This window comes from Drosophila suzukii, chromosome 3, assembly GCF_043229965.1.
Source record: "Drosophila suzukii chromosome 3, CBGP_Dsuzu_IsoJpt1.0, whole genome shotgun sequence".
In the NCBI taxonomy this organism is placed as follows: Eukaryota; Metazoa; Arthropoda; class Insecta; order Diptera; family Drosophilidae; genus Drosophila; species Drosophila suzukii.
In genome coordinates, this window is record NC_092082.1 from 1,472,360 (window position 1) to 1,494,730 (window position 22,371).

The 22,371-nt window shown below is 38.4% G+C and overlaps 1 protein-coding gene across 2 annotated transcripts; it reads left to right on the plus strand.

Annotated features, from left to right (window-relative positions):
• Positions 1–171: 171 nt before the first annotated feature.
• On the plus strand, positions 172–21,114 carry tfc (Brevican core protein triforce). Of its 2 annotated transcripts, XM_017077864.4 has the most exons (5): positions 172–1,125; positions 5,706–6,173; positions 14,346–14,449; positions 18,844–18,952; positions 20,565–21,114. In XM_017077864.4, exons 1-5 carry the CDS (start codon positions 915–917, stop codon positions 20,813–20,815), a joined length of 1,143 nt encoding a protein of 380 aa, XP_016933353.2. In that variant the 5' UTR covers positions 172–914; the 3' UTR covers positions 20,816–21,114. The 2 variants fall into 2 exon arrangements, with proteins under 2 accessions (XP_016933353.2, XP_016933354.1); XM_017077865.4 differs by lacking the exons at positions 172–1,125; positions 5,706–6,173 and adding an exon at positions 10,515–10,950.
• The last annotated feature ends 1,257 nt before the right edge of the window (positions 21,115–22,371 follow it).

The following is a 22,371-nucleotide window of genomic DNA, read 5'->3' on the forward strand; positions in this document are numbered from 1 at the left end:
GCGGAAGAAGGCGTTGGATGCAGCGGCATTTTCGTGGCTGGCTGTCTGGTCTGGTCAACTCAAACAAGTCGAGAGACCGCAGATACATTATATAGGAGAGAGCTGGCCGATCGGGCCAGCTGACCGATCGACGGTTCGGAGAGGAGTCGAGCGAGGAACTCGTTTTAGTTGCGTTCAAACGCTTTAGTCTGTAAGTCAACCCGGCGAGTGCGATCGCAGGAAAGAGTCGAGAAAATCGTATAGATCGTGTATATCGCTTTGCGGTGCCTCAGCCTAGATGCTAACTCTTCGGCGGATCGGCCCCGAATGCGAGCAACTTTTGAGATCGGTTAACGACAGACCATAAAAAAGCGAGAGGCCCCAGAGACCCCGAAAAACCACTCCAATTCTCTCCATCCAAGCCCATCTCCCTGTCTCTCTGCGAAAGCGGAAAGAAAGTGAATTGAGTGGAGATCTAGCCGGGTGATTACTTAATCCGCGTTCGCCTTCACGACCAGGCATCGAACCCTGGCTCTTAAAATCCATATCGAAGGCGCAAATTAATGGCCCCGACTTAAAGACCCAGCCCGCCCCGACGACCGTTGACAGTTGGGCGGTGAAAACCAAAAGTATTTGAATATTAAAACTAGATCCGAGAGATACAAAACATTTCCCCGATATTATTTGATAATTTAGAAAGCGAAGCTGCATACCAAATAAGCTAGAGATCTGGGTAGACGAACCCTCTGAAAGACCAACATCGGTCAGTTGGCTTTTAGTTACAGCTCGGGATCGGAGGTTATACCATACCATACCATAACCGACTTGCTTTCCCCGGTTTTCGGTTTCGTGCATTTGAAAGCGATCTCCCAAAAGTGCACTTCCAACTTTTACTGGTGTCTAAGACTCGGCGTGAAAAGTACAAATCGGTGATAATGTTACGCCCCACGATCATTGTAGTGCTCATATCGTTGGCCAGTGTCGATTCCGGCCACAACACACCCGTTACCAAAACACCGGTGGTTAGCTCCATCAGTAATATTCCACACGGCTTCCATCTCAGCCAAAACAATCACATCAGCGGGAATGCGAGTGACAGCAATATTATGGCCCATATCGGAGGAGGAAATGACCGTGATAAGAGAGGTGAGTACTTGGCCCCTTTGAGGCACTTCTCCAAGTGGCCTCCCATTGTGGTAAATCCGTGTCAGGGTCGGAGCCTCTCGGTCTTTCAGTCTCTGTGATGGACATCGTCGAGAGGCTGTGTCAATTGATTTGCAAATACTAACAATTGCTCTTGGCCAGATTGCTTTGAACCAAGCTTTTTCCTTAATGTGGTCTTAATGTGGGCGATGTAGGTGGAAATTGTGTGGCATTTCAAGGGTTCCGTGGGCTATAAAGAGGTGGAGGCAGGGAACCAGAATTGCTAATCTAAAAAGTGTTTAGCGAGCATTAGGAAGGCAAAATAATAGATTGAACAGAAATAGAAATGTCATTTCCCCAAGAGTTTGCAATTTATTATTACCCCAACTAATAGCCATAAAACTTTATAATGTGCAATGTTTAAAAATCAATACGATTTATAGTTTCAAAGAAAAGAAAAATGTTTTTTGGTGAACGTTTGTTTTGGAAATACAAACAAATCTAGTTTTTCGTTACTAATAATACAAATCATAAAAGAATTTATAATGAGAGAGAAGAACATTTGCATAAAAAATCTCTATACATTTATTTCTGCTGTTTCTTCATAGCATCAATTCGCAAGCTCATCATGTGATTTTTGCATATGTTTTACAACAAAAAAGCTGATTTCAACAAAATCTGTTCTGGCTGTTATTAAAATGCTAATTGTGTTTCCCATGCACCATTTGGCATTTAAACTTTTCGCATCATAAACATATGAGTTCTATCTGAGCGAAATCGAATCTCAGACTTTATCAATCCGCCCCTCATTTTGAGGTATATATACATACATTGCGATTCCTATATGTATATGCATCTATAGCACCTAGTTCGATGCGCATCTTCTTGTTGCATAAATATTCTACCATAAAACGAAACAAGAAATCCAGTTTGAATATTATTTCTCTTTTCTGGCTGCGCTGCTTGACTTTGTTTTTGAAATTGGAATGCCGGTGACCTCAGAATATAAAGTGAAATATTGAGTAGAAGAAAACACTGACGCAAATCAGAAAACGCATTAAAAGGAAAGAATTATAGGAGTTTCAGAACAAAGTTATAGTCTTTTACCTCGTGACATTTTGGCGACAACAAAAGCCGCAGAAAGACAAACACGTGCCCACAACCTTTTCCCAAAAATGGACAAAAGATTAATGTGTCTAGAAAGGCCAACAAAAAACCGAAAGCAAAATCAAAAAATAAGAGTTCAAAAACCTCTCGACGAGCCTGTATCAATAATTATTTGGTATTAAGCCAGCGATGAATTTTGATTTGCATTGGGAATTCAAATCGCCTGTCGCGATGTTCAAAAATTAGCTGAAGATCTCCAAAAATACGAAATATGCTAATGTATGTATTTAAATGTAAGAATACTCTCATGAGGCCTGCCACTTAAGAGGCCTATTTGTCAAGATAACAAAAATGATTGGTTTTAGATTTATGTATACGTTGGAATACACTTTCAGTAGCTTTAACATATCAATTTTTTTTATAATATTTTATTAGTACAAATTGAACCAAAAATAACATCGTACAACACTCAATACAACACGCTGCCATAAACCAGTATTTTCTACTTTGCTAGGGTATCCCCCTGAGCCTATGAATATAATTACACATTTCAGCATTGAAGAAATAAATAAATCTTTCAGGCCTTTCAGCTTGACATTGAACCACGACTGCCAACCTAACTGAGTTATGATCTAATGTATCACATAAAAAACCGATTCTTAAGCACCTTGGGTGCGTCAGTCAGAGAAGTTTGACCACAGCTCGAAATCCGTCAGCTGCGTAACGTATACGCCGCATTGGCTGCTCATGTAATTGCCCGAAACAAGAGATACAGCCGATTGCGCAAGCGTTTGAAAACGAATCTTTATGGAATGTGGAAGCTGGTCCACAAACAGAAAAAATCAGAGAAAAAACAATCGTTTAGCGAGCGGAATTGCGAAATCCTTTGTCTCTGGGCAACTCCTCGCAGCTAATTGACCTCTTTTCAGCCAAGCGGCAATTGCAATTGCACGGCCCTCAAATAGTTGCAGTTGCAATTGCAGCGGCTTGTGGCAGCCCAGAGTTTCGGATACAGATACATTTTGCGACGGTTCTTGGCCACAAAGTAGCGACTGCAGAGTGCAGATGCTGGTGGAAATGATTTACCGCTTTGATAGCTTCGTTTTTCACTCAAGGCGAAGCCAACATCCTCAGCGAGTTGTCATGATTTATGGGGCCTGTGCAAACGACAATTAGCCGGTCCAAGTATCTGCTATATAGTTGTTGCCCGATATAGATACACATCGCCACATCGGAGGCACAACTGGGTCGCCAAGTCGTGAAGTTATTGAATGCCCAGCCGATCGACAGCTGCACAGGAAAAAATACGTTTAAAGATCCCCTTTTAGACTTGAGATCTATAGGATCCTTTGTAATAATCATCAAACATAAATTTATATTTCAAAAAAATAGTAATAGCAATTTATTTAATGGATAAATAAAATAAACTTTATAGACCATTTCAAATTTTTTTTTGGTTCTTATATATGCACTCTTTGAGTGCACTTTCAAGATCAGCGATTGGCGATTGCAATCAGAACTCCCCCTCTTCCCTTCACAACTTCAAGAGCATTTAGGCCATCACGTTTCGGCTGTTTTCATATTTTCTGCCCGACTTTCAATCGGTCAGTAAATGGCGCCCAACAATGGCACGTAAATTATCTCGCATAATACCCAGTTAACAAGCCAAGGATTCCGACTCTTGAAGAACAATAACTGAGCAACGAACTCGAGTTTGTTCGAGTGCGTTGAGCTGCCTTTTGTTCTCGTTTCCATGGCGACCTCAAAGACGAAGTCTAATTTCAGCTGGATTGGTAATTAATGCCCAAATTAAAGTCTTGTTCGATGACTTGCGAATCCGCTGGGACTTCAAAGCACCTTAATTCTTGGCAAATTATTGGAAAATGTTCACATCCGCCGGATGAGTTTAAATATTACTTCAAATATTTGTATTGAGTGGAATGAGCTTGAAGTGTAATGAGAATAATCAATTATTTTACAATTACTTATAAGGTTCAAAAGATCTTTTAATATTATTTTTGTTGTTGATATATTTACTTAATAAAATCAACTTTAATTAAAGAAGATTTATAGACTAAAGGTTTACATGAATATGAAAGTAAAATACTTGGGCAATAATAAAATCTGGCAGGTTTCCAAACTTAAAGAGATATTTTACAGAGCAATAACCCAACAGAAAATCGAGTCAAACAAAATATTTTGAAAACCAAGCCTAAAAGCTTTTAATCGCTTTTCTTTCCCAACACAGCTTTCCAATCCATTGCCTCACAGTTTTCACTTAATTATTGAAGACACGGATTTTCGATTAACAACCTCTGATCAGAAATGAAGATCTTTTCAGCTGATTTGCTGCCAAGTGCTTCGCCCATTCAGGGAGTCCAATTCCATTGGCCGAGGGCAATCAGATAAAGCGCCGAATTATCCGCTGCACAAAGTCAAGTGAACAGAGGCCTTGTTTTGGGTAATCCGGCTTTAATGTTTCACCTGACATCGTTGCTCTTGAAACCCCGAAAACCCCCAGAAATCCAACAGATAGCCGCTCATGTCCCCACTCAATCACAGACAAATGTCAGGGCGGAATTTTCAACTCTTTTTGCGGCGTAATGTTGTACTCTTAACTGGCGATAAGCAGTGAGCAAAAAGATGTATATTTAAAAATATATTAAAAACATTACGTTAATTGCGTAATCAATTTTGCTTTATTTTTTCTGCATTTTTCTTTGCGCCCTGCAGATAAATTTAACCCAAAATGCCACTCAAATTAGGAGCTGAGGGCTGGGCGGGGCACAAGTGGCACAATCGGGGGCCAGATTAAAAATCAAAATTTATATCAATTATTTGGCAATTTCGGACTCATCACGAAAAGCTTCGGAAACTGGAAGTGGTCGTAAAACGACTGCAATCCGCTGGGCAGTAAAAGTTTTTTTCCGACCTTGACAGACTTCAGTTTTTTGGGGAGATGAAATGGCAAGTGATGACGCTTGGCGAGTGGGAACTCAATCAATACCATATCTTCTCACTTTCATCTGGCAGAAGTGAGGCTCAAGAGCCACGATCAGACACTTTATAAGGTGCCTCAAGGGGCCTTCCCCCGATTCCCAGACTTTTTGAATGATGTCTGTGTGTCACATCGCAGCCCAAACGATGTAATCAAAAGTTCATCAAGTGACGTGCTCATCATGATGCCCTAACATGGGCATAAAAAATCACCACTCTATTGCCTAACTGTGCCCATTAACTCGCTATTAGGGTATGATATCGTATGATATTTACCCACAAGGGTAACTGTACTTCGTTTATGTTTTTAGGGTTTCCGTTTTAATTACTTTATTTTCAACACTTCAGCGTGGGCTGTCAGTCCCGCACTTTATGTAATTACCCTAAAAAATCAAGACGGGAATGTTGCCCAATATACTTTGGAGTGACCCACATGTGGGGACTACTTGTTCACTGATTAATTGCGGTTCCATTTGCAGGCGCCCAACTGGATCAGAGCGAGATAGCCCGCCAGAATCAGATAACGCAGCAGATATTTGCCAACTACTTGGAGCGCCGGCTGTTTCCCAATCGCACGGCCAACCAGAAGATCCCCACCATTGCGGATATCCTGCCCAAGCCGAAGCCCTCGCCCAGACCTCGTCCTCGAGGATTTGCGGCCACTGATGGTGGGAACTTCAAGAGGAGCGGTGGGGGAGCTCAGAGGAACCGCCTGGCAGCCGCCGCCTCCAAGAGGCATGGTGGCTACAACCGGAAGCGTGTGCGGGTGGAGGAGGAGGAGGAGGACCAGGATCAGGAGCGGGAGCGGGATCAGCAGCCGCAGGCCAACCAGGAGGACTTCGACTACGATGTGCAGGAATCCCTGCAGAGCGTGGAGTCGGAGCAGCATGACCAGTACTATGGCAACATATTCGATCGGGATCCCAGCGAAAACGAGGTCGATGCTGGTGAGTTTAGATATCCTATTTACCCCTTACATATAAATATGGTGACCACTAGTGACCAATAGTAATATTTACATATATTTATATTTTAAGGTATACATTACATACAAGCGGATCTTTAAATTCAAATAGCTCTCTTCGATAATGTTACATACCTATTAAATATCTAAAAAGCAAACTGCTTTATTGCCCTAAAATCCATCAATCAATTCCCCGTTTACGCGTTTATTGATAAAGTGATCAAGCATGGAATTTGTGTTAAACCCCACCTTCTAAATTACTTAGAGCTTATGCCATTAGCCGCGCTGTCCATCCATCAATCCACTTTAATTTGTTTAGTTCCACTCAATGCGGTTCAGTTTTCACGCTGCATCGTTTCAATTATTATCTCATACCATAAAATTATTTCAGTTTTTAAGGCAAGTTGGAGAATTCCCTTGCCTCAAGCTGCTGTCACTTTCAATTCCTTCCTTGATAAGTTGTTTTATTTTCATTCCATTTTGAGTTCGTGAAAATTCCATAAGAGGCTTCAAAATTACAATTAACGTTCCGAAGCGTTTTTCAGGTTGCCTTTTTAAGGGACAACAAAAAATTATCTTGCAGTTTCTTAAAATCCTTTATCTTAAATCGTTTATTGAATTTTTAAAATATTTATACATACCTGTAGGAATGGTTGAAATAATTGTATTATTCAGTTTATAGAGCTATATTTATTGTCTTCTTGTTATTCTTTTGGAATTCGTTTCCCCACACTTTGTTTTATTGGCTAGTTGGTTTATTTAATTCTGTGTTTAATTTATTTTGTTGTATTTTCATCATGTTTAGTATGTGTTTACCTCCCTCTTCTCTTGATTTAAAACCTTATTTCACACCACTATCAGTGGAACTATTCCAACTCATTACCCGCACCTTTCAAGCATTACCCTCCTTCATTATTTATTTGCATTTCGCAGCTTTTTGTTGGCACTGATCGCTTTGTCGCCTCCGGGACCACAGTGCGTATGATGAATGGCCTCGGGCTGCATCGGGGTGTTTACATAACATATCAGACGAGCCTCGTTTTGTCAGGCTATTTACACAATTTAAAAACGAAAAAATTGGCAAATTTATGAAGCTTTTATTTCACTTAACCCAGGGTCGAAACTGGTTGCCTACCGTCCCTCCTTTTTTCGCACCGATTTAACCCTGAGCAAAATTTTATGACCACGAATCGAATCGCATCGAGTCGAATCGAATCAAGACGACTCTAGAAGTAGTTCGATGACGGGATTTTATTTAACTTAAACGTCAAACCATTAAAATTTATTACCCACACACGAGTCTTAAAGAATGTGAAACAAAAGAGCTGCCATAAAACTGAAGTCGAGGAGACATTGCACCCACTTTTTAAAGTCGAGAACTAGTTGAGGATACTTTGTTAGCGAATCTCTTAAATTCAGTGCGACAGTCGTTTGAGATAAGAATGGGTTTTGAAAAAAACGGAAGTGAATTATTGTACCTTGTATCTTAAGGGGAAGAAGCTGTTTTAATTAACAAGCTGCTATCGGGGTGTTTAAAAATTAATAATTTAAATTCAAATTTTCTATATATTTCTCCTAATAAAAAAATCTTAACCATTAAAAATAGAACACCGCCAATAGGCGCCATTTACCATCTAAAACTCCACTGGAACCAGTTATCTGGTTCAAGAATCCGCCTAAACCAACAAACAATGTATTTCATATTGACATAAAAATCTGAATTTATATTTTCAATCCATTAGCGTCAAACGAATTGTAAAAGCACGTGTTTGAAGATCCACCAGAGGCCATTCATTGCGTAGATCGAGATGATGAAGGTTTGCCCGCTGATTTTTTGTTTCGGGGGATTCACCCTAGTCAAATCACATGCGAGGGTCAAATCAGGGGAGTCTCTTGATTCCAAGAATGGCTTACGAAAACTATTTTCAGAAAATTTATGCAAGTCCCCACGGGTCATTAGCACATGGCTTATTATATCGTTAAGTTTATTAAAATATATCCACAAATTAACAGCAGCTTCATGACAATTAATGGTTTTATAATTTATAGTAATTTAAGTTATTTGTAAATATTGAAATCACTTCCGACTCGGTGAATCCCCTCGAAGAATTTTGATCTCCATCAGCTGTGGCCTTGGTTTTTAGTGGATAGCAATGAACTCGTCGCCTATATAATATTTCCGAAGTCTTCTCTATTCTGGTTTGGTTAGCGTGTTGCACATAAAACTACTGAAAATCTGAATAAATTCCCATTCAACTTTAAGCAGCTCTGAATCGTTTCTTGTGTCACCGATTGCTTGTTTCCAATTAATTAATTAGTTCACCCCTGAAGAACTTCGAAATTAAATCGATGCCGCTTACAAGATACCAGGAGACGAAAAAAATGTATTTAAATCACGTAAGCAAGCCGAGAAAAAAACAAACAACCGGGCGACAACATGAAGTGGTTTTTTCATGCAACAAGTGGCTGGCACTTGGTTTTTGGACTCAGTTTTGCGGATTTCTTCACAAATTGCGGCCATTGCAGATGCGTTTTCCTCCGGCTCTTTTTCCCTCCCATCTGCAATTGGAATTTTGGAATCTTTTTCAGCTGCTGCTGACATTTTCCGCAAAAAGTTGTCAATAGTTTTTGTCCCCTTCGGCGGGACAATCAATTTTTATGGCCGACTCTTAATTGCCGGCACAATATGTTTTATGAACTTAATGGTTTTACAATTTGGTAAAGAACTTCAAGTTTAAATCTCAGAAATTATGAAGTCTTTAAGATGGAATTTCGCAAGCTATTTTTTAAATGTTTTGCAATGGTTATATTTTGTGCTATTAGATCTGTCTGAAATTATTTTTATCGCGAGGTTAACTTGTCCAAAAAATAATTAATTATAAAGTCATTTGATTTTTAAATTTTAGAAAATTGTATAAAGTTAGTATTAACCATAAGGTAAATTTTACTAATAAATGTTAAGCCCTAAGAAAAGAATAAAGGATTTTTACTGAAAAAAAACATTGCTTCTTCCACATCTTCAAAATAACCCCTTCCTTAAAGCGAATCTTCCAAACCCACCTTGTTGATCTCATCTTATTATTATCCCACCATTTATCTTCGCTTCACTTCTGTTTGGTATCTGACAAACATCGCGTATACGCAATGTGTGACCTGAGACACCACACGCAAGCCAGCATTCGCTGAATGAAGAGCAGCTGGAGAAACAAACAATCTAAGCCAAAAACTAGTTCATCATCTGCAGCTCAAGGTCGCTGTCGAGAAATTCGGCCAGCAACAGAGAGATGTGAAGTTTTCTAGTTCGGCCCAGTTTATAAGCACACCAAATTCAGAGCCCACCTATCGAAATGCATCCAATCCCGGGGTGAAATTGCGTAATCCGAGAACCCAGATCAGAATTCAAACCAAACGGAGAAGAGAACAGAACAGATCTGATCCGAGGGGGGAATCCAAAAACCGCAGAAGTGAAACCAGAATTTTGAAATGGTTCCACTTTTTGGCTTGCACCCGGTAGTTTCGGAGTATGTTAAGTTAGCTTAGATTTATGTGAATTCTCTTGTTTTATCTGTAGTTCATTAATATTTATTTAATTAGCCAGTGAGTCATTGGTACTTTTAAGTCTTCCGGCTTTTTTCCTTTACCGGGTAATCTATGTTGAGATTACTTGAAACAGAATACAGTAATACAGTAGGAACCCATATTCTTGATTATTTTAATGAACTAATACAATAGTGACACTTGATTTAATCTCTTTTTTAGTATTTAATTATAATCTCATCAAAATTATTTAAAAATCGAATAAAACAATGCTTTTCTTTCTTTTTCTCTATGTATATTTAGTAGATCTTTGGTACCGGGTAACTCTCATTCGAGTCTTTAAGCTAGAGCGTTCTTTTTAAAGGTTTGGGGTTCGTTTCGCGGCACGTTTCACCTTGGTGAGGCTTCGTATTCGGCTTAAGATTCAGATTCCGAATCGGCTTCAGATGCCACTCTAGCTCTCGATCTCCAGCTGAGGTTGTGTCAAGTGTTTGACAAACAACCGCAAGTGTCCGCCGACCGTTGGCCATATCCACACATCCACATAGCCACATATGAATAACCATGTATGGTCGATCTCGGGTGATGTTAATCTTTCGGGTCCCGATTCGCTTTTTCGCCAAACAAGTTCGTCTTCGAGTCTTCGGAGATCTTGGACTCTCTCAAACCAGTTAACCAACTCCGAAGATCTCTCTGAGTGGTTTTCTCCGGCAGCTTCTCCGCATCTCTGAGAGAAACCCGCCGAAATCTGCCTTGGTTTGAGCCAAGTTAAGCCGACAGAGTTAGTTCTTCGACAGCCGACGGTCAGTTTGGGCGCACGCCTGCGCACACCATTTAATACGATCCAAAATACTGAAGTTTCCGTCTCCGCATTTTGCCAACTTTCGACTTCATGCGATAAGCATCTATTTTGTATTTAAAATAATTCATAATTCGAACCAGTCAACCAACGACCGATTAAAATATGCGTTGATAAACAAAAGCAACATTTTTTTCGATACACATTTTACAAATATTTTACGGAATTTTCAGGGTAAAAGTGTGCGGAAGTGTGTAAAGCAAAAAATAAAACGGAAAAAACCACATTTGCATATAGCTCATAAATAAAATATTTGGAAACATGCAAAAGTATATCGTTTTGACTGTGATAATCTCCCTCCAAATGCTATGCATTTTGGACAGGACAATGGCGTCGCCGAACAAAGCTCCAGGTCCTGTAGCGGGTAGGTTTTGAAAACTCTAAAAAAAGCTATCCACAACCCATTGCATAACCCACATACGATAAAGGAATCCTGACAAAAAGCGAACCCAAAGCGTTAACTCACTTTCACTTTCTCGAATTGGGTTGGTTGGTCGTTTGGTTGGGATGTGTGAAGTTAGGAAGTTAATAGAGGAGTTTTGAGCCAAAATGGATGATGTATTTGGTATAAACGATGTTTGGACAGCTACCGTTTGTGCCATGACATTCCATTTAAATTTATAGCGAGCTCTCTGTTTTTGGCCCAATTCGATTTGTTTTTGGCCTTTTCTGGTTTTTGGTTTCGCTGGCCATTTGGATCGAAATTAGTCAAATGTTTATTTGTGCACCTGCCTGCATTTTTATTGCCTTTTCTGTTGCCCGTTGAAATGTTTGTAATAAAACAAGCAATTTCGTTGACACAAGCCACTCATCAAGGGAAAAATAAATTTATACAAAAGCCAATATAAATCACTGGAAAAGGCGATCAATTTAGGTTGAAATCGAAGTAAAGGCAGCAAAAAGTGAACTGAAGGTCAGGGCTAAATATTTAAAAGGAGAATCAATATGGTAAAAAAAATAAATTATATGCACTCAAAAAACATATGTTTGCACTATATTATGTGCAAAATCTTAAAGGCTTACCTGTTTAATACAAAGTTTAAACAAACTGCAGCTGTTAAAAAATAAAAGAATTTATAACATTTATGAACCCAATCATAAACTTTAAAGTAGTAGAAAAAAACCCATTGAAATATTTAATATTCTTTTGTCTTTTTGCACGTCCAAGATAATTAGCATAAACACGAAAATATTCCTCAACCCAAAATTTGTATTTGGCAGAAAGCGACAGTGAAAAATGTGGTTAAATGTCATATAAAAGTTTTAGAAAATAAACTGCATATGTCTGTCTATATTTTTGTTGATTCTTTTTAAGAATGCTTAATAAATATTATTTAATTTTGCAGCTTAGGGGGATAAAGGAGCAGTACCAGTTCTTGAAAAGTTAACAAATTGACATTGACTTTTCGGCATTCTGCGTAATCGCCATTAAAGACAAAACAGGTTTATAACTCTTATGATAAATCGCTTCTACACTCGGGAAACTATAATCAAATAGTGTTTGCCTTAAACATTAATAAACAATCAATGAATAAATATATATTTCATTTTACGGTTATCTTTGAAGTTATTTGGCGAATGACAGCTGCAGCAAACTTGAAAATTCATGTTTGTTCGGATCTTAATCAATTTGGCACCTTTAATTTGTTTCAAGTCAGTCTTTTGATTATTTTGAGGGTTGAGGAAAGATGGACTCGAGAAACAGGAAGAGCTCGGCTGGTCAACCGGTCTTTAATTTTGCTTACAAGGCAGGAAAATTAATTAACAGAGAAGCCTTAATTCCATGATGAAATACTGCAGATTGCAGTGAAAGTAGAGGATTCAATTTAAAAACAATAGGTGATAAAATGTATTACACAACAAGGTGAATCCCCTAGCTATCAATTAACAAAAAATAGTTGTAAATTATCTTTTATAGTTGTAAGAAAATCTTTGTTAACGCTTTTTTAAATGAATACTTAACTAATTAACACCAAATAGCATAAATGTCATGTTTTACAAGCACTATAAATCATAAAAGATTTTCAATTAACATCTGTTGAGCAGGGGTAATAAATTAATATGTTTATCATCTTAACAAAACAGTTGGCTAATTTTGTCAGCCTAAGCATATAACTGAAGTAAAATTCAAGTGATTGAATCTTAGATAATTTAGACAGACAATAAATCTTGAACAATATTCCCTTTAAAAACTTGGTATTCCCAAGATTTAATTCTTAAAATATTCCCCCTAATTTGTCTTTATAAAAAAGATTTAGTTTGCAATTAGCCAACTCCCAGACACCTAAAACTCTTGCCAAATCTGCGCATTGTTCGGACATTGCCTTAAACCGCCTTTTTGCATTGTTTACGATGGAGTCAAAATGTTAACTGCTTTTTGTCCATGTTTTCACACGGACTTGACCCGGTGTTCAAAGTAAATTTATTTCTTTTTGGAGTGAACCCCTTGTACTACGCCCCTTCATATATCAGCAGCATTCGACAATCGCCATCAACAAAAAATGAGTTTCAGCAAGGCCTTTGCAGAATGCTCGTGGATGTAGATGGGCAGACATGGCGTATGATTAATTAATAAACATTAGCGGAAAGACAGTTACAAAACAAAGGGAAACCGTTTCGCTTTTTTTATGATTTTTATTTTGGGAAGAATATACCGTAAGTGACCTTCACACACTTAAGATCTAACAATAGATTGGCCAGACCTTGATTTGGATTTATCCAAAATGAGTTCTAGTTCAAGCTGGATTGGAGTGCGTCACTGCGGATTATGCTTAACTCACTTGGACAAGTCGAACTGGTTCTCGGAGAATTCCAAAAGGGAACCAGTTCCCAACTCGAATTTGTTTCCTTTTGACATCCGACAGACTTTCATAACTCAATCTGGGGACTACAAACATTTCGCGCCTCGTTCGCAATTAGTCTTAAAGTCTTTTGTCCACTTGGTCTATACGATGGCCGTTTAAGGTGGGTTCGGCATTTAAAAGCACAAATTAAGATTGGTTTTATGCGACAGTTAATTAGTCAGGGGATGAGTCAATCGAAAAGTGAAAGAAAGAACTCTGGTGCTATAAATTATATGCCCCCATATAATTTATAGTTTTATGATTTTCTCTTTTGGCAATACCACATTTATAGACGAATTACGATCAAGTGTGAATCAAGCACAAGGCAACCTACCTCATAAATGCTTATAAACCAAAAGAAGAAGAGGAAGAATTGTCGGCATATCATAATTTTTATTTATATAACAAACATTAAACAAACCAGTTTAAGTCCTTTTGATTTTACGAACTAACCAGGTGGTTAATACGTTTATTTTAAGTGCCACAGAAACTAGATATCCGTAACATAAATGTCGTATATTTTGAGTGTTTATAGATTTTTTTATTACAAAGGTTTGCATAAAATTTCAATGTAGCAAGAAGAATGTCAATGATCTCGAGATGGCAAAAGACGCTTTATCAGGAAATGTTTGTAAAGACATCAACATATTTATAGAATGTTTAACATAAAATTAAATGTCATAAATATTAAAATAAATATTTATTTATGTATGTTATTTAAATTAATTTCGTTTTGATCCCCATTTTATATAATTTTTCTGCATGTATTTTAGTGAAGGGTTTTTAGTTATCCTTAAGTCGAGACGTCACCCAGCCCATTTGTGCCTCGTTTTTCGCATGAATTGTGTTAAGATCGCTGCCATATTTTGCCATATGCCTTTTTTAATCCTCCATCCTTTCCGATCTCTATTTTTAGACTGCCCCAACTGCGTGGACGAGTCCCAGTACACGCCGAACAAATGGACGATGCCGCTGCTGAAACTCGGGGAGAAGCGCTACTACCTCGGCATCTTCTTCAAGGTGAGCCGCATTCCACGCCCCACAAAACGGTTCATAAACAAAAAGCCACCGACCGAATGCAACTGACCCAACGGAGCCAACGGTTCCACAAGTCCGGTTTGATGGGTCTCCGATTTCTCAGCTGCCGTTGATTGCAAGATGGTTGCATATGCATATGGAATATCACAGCCGGGCGGTTAAAGAAGCTTAACTTCATATATTACACTGGTCAGCAGGTTTCTGGTTTGGTCTGTGGTGTGGGCGAGAAAAACCAGAATCTGCATTTTAAAACCTTTCCTTTGGCTGGGATGTTCCGTTTACATTAGGGGTATTTACATTACCAAACAAACGATAGTCTTACATATCAGCGAATAAGGATTGTAGGCTTTTTACATCTCATTATATAATCATGCTTTGTGTTTTTATAACATGCTCTTTCTTCTTAATAATATTGACAAATTTACCTTTCATCATATTCTTCTTTGATGAGATATAACATCAACACCATATCGATAAAATTAGTCACACCGAATATTAATTAACAAAAATTATGCAAGAGTCAAAAATGTTTCTTTAATTATGAGCCACTTTTATTAAAAACTTATAATGTGATTAGTAACGTCGGTATTAACAGAAAATTTAAAATTATATATTTAAATTATTAAAATGTCTATATCCAGTTTATATTAAAAGCTAGAGATCCTTCAAATGCATAAGATCATTCAACTGTATAAAGTTTTTTTCACTGAAATATAAATGGTAATGGTAATGGTAAACCAGTCTAAGAACTGAGCCCAAAGTCATCTTATAAAACAAAGCCGATAAACATAAACAGAAACATAAAACCAAGCAGAAGGAAAAAAAAACCCAACAAATCGACCATGAATGAAGATATCTAGGGTATCAAAAAAAGGCGCGTGCTTGGTCACTGATCAGTGGATATAGTAAAACCGATAGTAAAGCGGCTATTCATATTAAAAACGAATTAGTCAAAGCATCAAAAAGGCGTTCGTAAAATCGCTATCGGTTTTTGACCACTGCCCGTATGAGTAATAGAAAGAGACGGAAGGTGTGGCTATACTAAAATTGGTTATTTTACTGGTTCCACGTCAGACTGAATTATATTTTCATATTCATAAAAATGCATGGCTGCGTCTCCTTGAACTTTAAAGGTAGAGCCATAAAATTAAAGCTGCTTCACCATTGTAAAATAATCGCGTGCATATCGTTAATATTAATCAATGGGGCAGGTCTTTCAGGAAGAGGTTAAATGCCGGATTTATAGAGGTTGGATTGGCGTACTAATAGATTTCCTAGCTTAACGGAACCTTGTCTTCTTAAATTGCAAACTATAAATTTTACGTGGGAAGCTTTAGTTTTTGTTAGTCAATTGAATTTCCAAAGTCTTAATCATGCATGTAAATTCACAACAAGCCAGTCCTTCAATAAATATCTCACTTAAAAACCAGAACAGAATCGCCCCAAACAAATGCCGTTTAAGCCCAAACACAATCTCTCAATTGCTAGGCATAATAAAAATGTTTTCGTTACTTTTTTAAACCCAGGCGATGACAAATAAATCTCCACAATTTTAATTCGACATTTGAACGCTTTAATTGCAGTGAATAGCAGAAAGCAAATAAATAAATATTTAATCAACTTTCGCTGCATATTTTGGTTTATAAACGATTCTGAGTGAGCGTGTAAATAAAACAATTCTATTTGCATTCTGCCGCCGGGATAATCAAAGAAACGAATTAATTATTAGCTCGTTAATTAACTAAAAAAATCCATCTCACTCCAACCAGTCGGCTGATTAGGCAGTGAATACCGAAAGCCACCCAGAAAACCAAACCGGAAACCCATAAATATTCCCAAATTTGTTTTCTCTAACGGTACCTCGCTCTATCTATATCTTCATCTGTCCCGCTCACTCCCACACCCACAATTGCCCAGCCAATTGTCAAAGCGATTAAAATTTTAAGCATCTCAAAAGCTCAGAAGGTTGGCACTTTAATTTGAATTTAATTTTTAATTTGTTCTACTTGATCTTACTCTAACTGAAATAGGGATTTAAGATGTTGATGCTCACTTAAAATGTCGTCTTTATCAGTGCCATTGAAATTTGAATATATATTGTTATTGTGCTTATCTTTACGACTCTGCTTAATTAATTGGAATTTAATTAAGGAATCGTTTATTTTGTTTTTTCTCTAGCTGAGATTATATAATATTTTTAAAGAAATGGTAGTAAAGTTTATCTATTATAATTCCTGGAATGTTAAGTTCAGTTCAAAGTTCTTGTATGTCAATAATAATTTGAATATTCGTTGTTATTGTGATTATCTTTACGACTTCAAAAATTATCATAATTAATGCGACATAACAAGTTATAACATAACGGTTTTCTATAGCTAGTGATCTTTTTTTAGAGCATTCCCAAGTTCGTTAAACAGATCAGAAAGTTTAAATATTTAATTTTTATATTTCTTTTTCTTTTGCCTTCTTTTGGTTTTCTTTCTTTTTTCATATTGCCCAGTTAATTAACCACGCATCTCGATTCCAAAGTGTTTTCCGATAATTTATGGGAATATCTAATTAAGAATTCTACCGCAGCCTTTTATATACATCTCAAAAGTCATTCAGTTTTGGGTTTTTTCACTCTCTTTAGGCAGGGGCACATGTTATGCAATACATATGAGCAATTTAATGCAAATTCATTTCGTGTGTAAATATGCAAATGAAGCAATTAAATTTTTTTTGGGGAAAATAAGACTTGACAACCGCACAGCGGCAGTCGGAGGCATAATGTCATTTTGGACTTCACGCAGGCGCAAATCAAATCAAAGCTAATTGAGAGATGGAGGTGGGCTATGTGTTGAGGTAGCTGTGCTAATGACATTAACAACACGGCCAATATTTTGTTGCCACTCAATTGAGTTTTGTGTAAACTTCAGACGCCTAATTGGTTGCTGTTGCCTATTGCAAATGAGTTAACAGAATTTTGTGGGTCGCAATTTGATTAACACAAAAATTTGTGCCTAACCCTTTAGACTAGAATATAGTGAAGAAATCGTCGTAGAACACATTTCTTAAGTCATTCTTTATTAATTAACTTTTAGCTTTTTAGGTAAAACCATAAATTTATAAAAGAAAATAACTTATGAAGCGTCTTAAAGTATGCAACATAATAGTCCGATGAAAAACGATATTATTTTTTGCTGCATACTTTTAGAGATCTTTAAAGGTAATTTCCCTCTATTAATTTCTCTGAAACCACCCAGTGTTCCATGAGAAGCTGAAATTCCGTGACCTCAGGATAACCATTATATTTCTAAACCAAACAAAGACTTTGTGTGCAAGTTAACCTTGTCAGAACCTTGACAACCTTTGGAACTGCTTTAGGTTTCTTTATTCTCCCCGACCAAAATCAAAATGCGAGTCAGACAAGGCATTAACCTTCTGCAGTTTCCCTGACAGCAGAATTCCGGGCCATTTAAGGCAGCCAAGGAACTGGCTTTGTTGTGAGCCCTGGCACACCAAACTAATTGACTTCTCGGCGGGGCGAGATGAACCTTTTACAGCCCAATAAACACTTTCAGGCGAGAGAAAGACAAGAGAGGGCATTAAACACCTTCCATCTTCCACCTTTGGCTGGATGGTAGATGCCACATGTGGCACGTCGGGATGGCAGGATGCCGCATCTCCCGCGTTTATTCGCGCACAATTACGGCTAATACAATTAAAGCCAAGTTAGCGGGGGAGAGTCTCTCGAAGGGAAAGCAGCTTGCAGGATGGATAGTTGCGTAATCGATTTATGTGCACATCAGCTCACAGCAGGAGATATATGGCCCCACTAACCATCCGATTTTTTGTGCGCTAACCATCCATTCCTGCTAATGACCCAATGGCCAAAGTCCATTAGAGTTAATTGAATATGTTGTTTTTGGGGGCGGGGCGGACAGGATATGGCCACTCGCCATATAGCCCAAAACCAATTCAGATTCCGATGCCAATTTCGATCCTGATAACATTTAGATAGGCCAACCGCATCGGATACAGAAACCAACACTAATTGGCTACAACACCCACGCAGATCCGAAGATAAACTCGATTTCCATGCGAATGCGTGACCAATGCCGCCCCCTTCACACATTCTGGTATCTATGTGCCTGGCCGCAAAAAACTAGGAGAAAACAAATCTCTGTGATTTTTTTATTGACAAGTGTCGGCTGTTGGGGCACCGAGATTGAATGGCACCTTTCAGTGGCTGCCGCAGGATTGAGATCTCTCGACTCTCGGAAACTGGGTCAACCGATTGCGCAAACACAATTATATAATCTTTAACTTGGCATGCATCTTAAATTCAATTCAATTCAATTCCATGTGTGTTTTTTTTCGCTTTTCCATTACAGGCAAACTGGTTCAAAGCCACACAATATTGCCGGTACCACGGCATGCATCTGGCCAGCATTTCATCACAGGAAGAGAACGATAGACTGGAGAAGCACATACGTGACTTTGGTAAGTTGGCGAAGGAGCTGAAAAAACGATTTCGCAGGGAAAACTGATTAAAGTGAGAAGCGTGCCGAGATGGCATTTTATGTCGGGGGCAATCAAGAGCTTTCCTGTGAAATATGTTGCTTAGAAAGCTTAATTGATAACTCTAGTAAAATAGAATCTCTGTTAAAAGTGTTTAAAAGTATGCTACACAAATTTTACTTCACCCTAATCAATTTTGCAGTTGAAAAAATTATTTAAATTTCTACATTATAAAAATCTTTTGAAAAAGTGTCTAAAAGTATGCTACAATATAAGGACTGTAGCATGCTTTTGGGCACCTCATAAAAGTGTTTTCAAACATCGTCTTTCATCAAAATCAAAATATATGCATGCTTTTTGACAACTTTCAAAGGTGTTTTTAAATATCTTACATTTTCAGTTGCATATTTATTGATATATGAACTAATATAAAGATTGGCAATACTTTAAAAAGTATGTTTATATCCATTGCAACAATTTAAATACACAGTAACTATAGCCCTGGGTATTTGGTAGCCTAGAAAGTGCGCTCAACCCTTCAAAGCTTATTGTTATTTTCCCCCCCCATTCGTGAGTGGGCGTGGCTTTCGCCCATGGCCCTGCGGCGGTCAGCTTTCAACAAAAATGTGCAACATTCACTTTTTCCGTTTGTCTGCGTCTATTGCCATGTGTGCTTTTATGGAGATTTATGCAATGGAAAGTGCACCGGAGTTCGTTACTCCAGCTCCCAATCTCCAATTCTCCCACTCCCCGATCTCGACCCCTTTTCCTATGGGTTTTCGGTTACCAACTTCCGTGTATTATGGCACTAGAAAGTCCACTGTAGTGTCCAGTCCAGCTCACAATTCCCCCGGTTCCATTCCTGCGGCATTTGCAAATGCCTTTGTTTGCTGGCCGGGTCTCTATTGTCATATTGATCGGCTTTCGACCGATTTCAGTTTTTGCACGCCGAGTAGTCTGTGCCAATATGAATGCAGCTGTCCAGCTGTCAGACTGCCTGTGTTTTGTCAGGGTAAAGATGTTTTGATTGGCTCCGTCGGACAGTCGAAAGATTTAATTTAATACTTTCCACCAGGCTGTAACCTAATCAATTTGGGTTGAGTTTTTGTGGGCAGTAAATCAGATTAAATCTATAAGATTCAGGATTTTAATTAACTTATTTTACCACAAATGTAATTAGATTTTTCGAGCTTAGATATATTTTGTAGTATACTTTTAGCCGCCTTTTGTTTTGTGTTTTTATCATATCTGTCAGAGAGACATAACATATTTAGTAATTTAGTTATTTTAATTATTTATTTATTTTATATATCTATATCTATCTATCTTTTCTTTTGTGTTTTTATAGCATACCATTTTTTTGTAGCATACTTTTTCTTACCTTTATAAATGACTATTCTGTTTCCAGAGGACTTGGCTTTGCGTTGATTCTTAGTTTCGATGGGGTAGAATTTTATAAATAGATGCCAGGGCACTACAGGAATTTCCCCTAAATCTATATACCTTTCCATACTAGAAAACAACCGGAAAAAAACACAATTTGCATACATAAGTTCCTCAAGCATAATCCGAGCGCTTTTCATTTAATTTCCAGGCCTGGGCCACGAACATTTCTGGATTTCCGGCACGGACCTGGCCGACGAGGGCAACTTCTTCTGGATGGCCACCGGGCGACCCATCACATTCACCAACTGGAACGCCGGGGAGCCCAACAATTTCCGGTACGAGAACGGCGAGGAGGAGAACTGCCTGGAGCTGTGGAACCGCGATGGCAAGGGCCTCAAGTGGAACGACTCGCCCTGCAGCTTCGAGACCTACTTCGTCTGCGAGGTGCAGCCCAATTAGGGGGATCTACGGATCCATGGTTACCCAGAATCCGTACTCCGTATAGGGATACACATGCGATTAAGTGATTTACTAGCTGGGCTGAACTGTCGGTTAATCCGGTGAAAGTGAAAGTGAATGGGAATGTGAATGTCGAGCACTCACAGCTGAACGATCTAAATTCGCGTATTCTTAGCTTAGTTGCGTAAGTGTAAAAAATTCTTGTTGATAATTAGCTAGTAAACCTAATTAAATTATGCCTAGGATTGCCTGTATTTTCTCATGTAAAATATAAATAAAATGTACCATACAAAATGAAAGTGAATAATGAAATCCATATATTAATCCATATTAATTAAATCAAATTATACATTCGGTTGTCAAGGACATCAGCTGCTTTATAATTCAATTAAATGGCACTCGTCTTGTAACTGGCAAATACGATTAAGGATTATTTTCACAAATATTAATGAGCAATCGATAATTGAAAACCAAAAATAATATTATTTTGGCCTGCTTTTCCATACTTTTTAATTGGACTTAACTGTCCATTTGCACAATTTTAAACCAGAAAATTATCAAGGACATCAACTGAAATTAATGGCCGTTATACTTGTAACTTGTGAAGGCTGTTAAGGATTATTCCCTCACATTTTAATTAAAATCCCCAAAATTATGTTCGCACAATTTTTAATTAGCCTAAGCGTGTCCCTCTGTATAAATGTGAACCGCAAAAGCAGTATCCATCAATTTGGCGGAAATAAGCCTATCATTACATCGGCGGTTCCCAAGGGTGCAACGGTGCGTATGAGCAATCCATTTTGAACAGCACGCCCACTTCGCGCCCTTTTCCCCGCTCAATAATCGTGTTTTGCCATAATGCGCGCAAATAAAATGGAAAGTGCCTGTCAGCAGTTTTCCCCCGAAAGTCCTTCACTCTCTTTTCCTCACATTTTCACCTGGGGAATGAATGCAGCCACCTGTCTGTGTGGGAACTAAACAAAACTAATGCCGATAAAATAATCAGCTGGAGGGGTAGCAAAAAGAAAGGAGGAAAGGACTCCTCGGCTTGAAGATTTCCATCCTTGATTTACTTTGTTCTCCTCCAGCGATGAGAGAAGAGCTTTTGGCGAACATTGTTGCCAGCGTTTCGCGACTTTGGCGTCTGTCCCATTGTCCTTATCCCAGTGGATGCCTCCTTTCTGTCCTCGAGTCCAGCTGTTCGCCAGGACTCCCCCGTCAGATCCCCGGAATTGTCGCCGCCGGCAAGGGCTAGTCACGAAAACAGGACCCGGGGGAAAAGACAGGACGACTTCGGCTCGACCAAAGAGCCAGGATCAAGGAAGCGCATGCGCAGAAGATTCCGGAAGAGAGGGTCCTGAAGAGAGGAAATCAGCTGGTGCTGCCAGGACAATAAACGGTGGGTAGTGCTTAGGTTTAAAAGCTATGAAGCAATGCCCTTTAAAGGGATTTTTATATACAAAACTTAAAAATGGTAAGATCTTTCAAAATTGTTATAAATACCAAATCTCCTGATTAGACTCAACAATGATATTTAGAGGAAAAAGGCTATACAA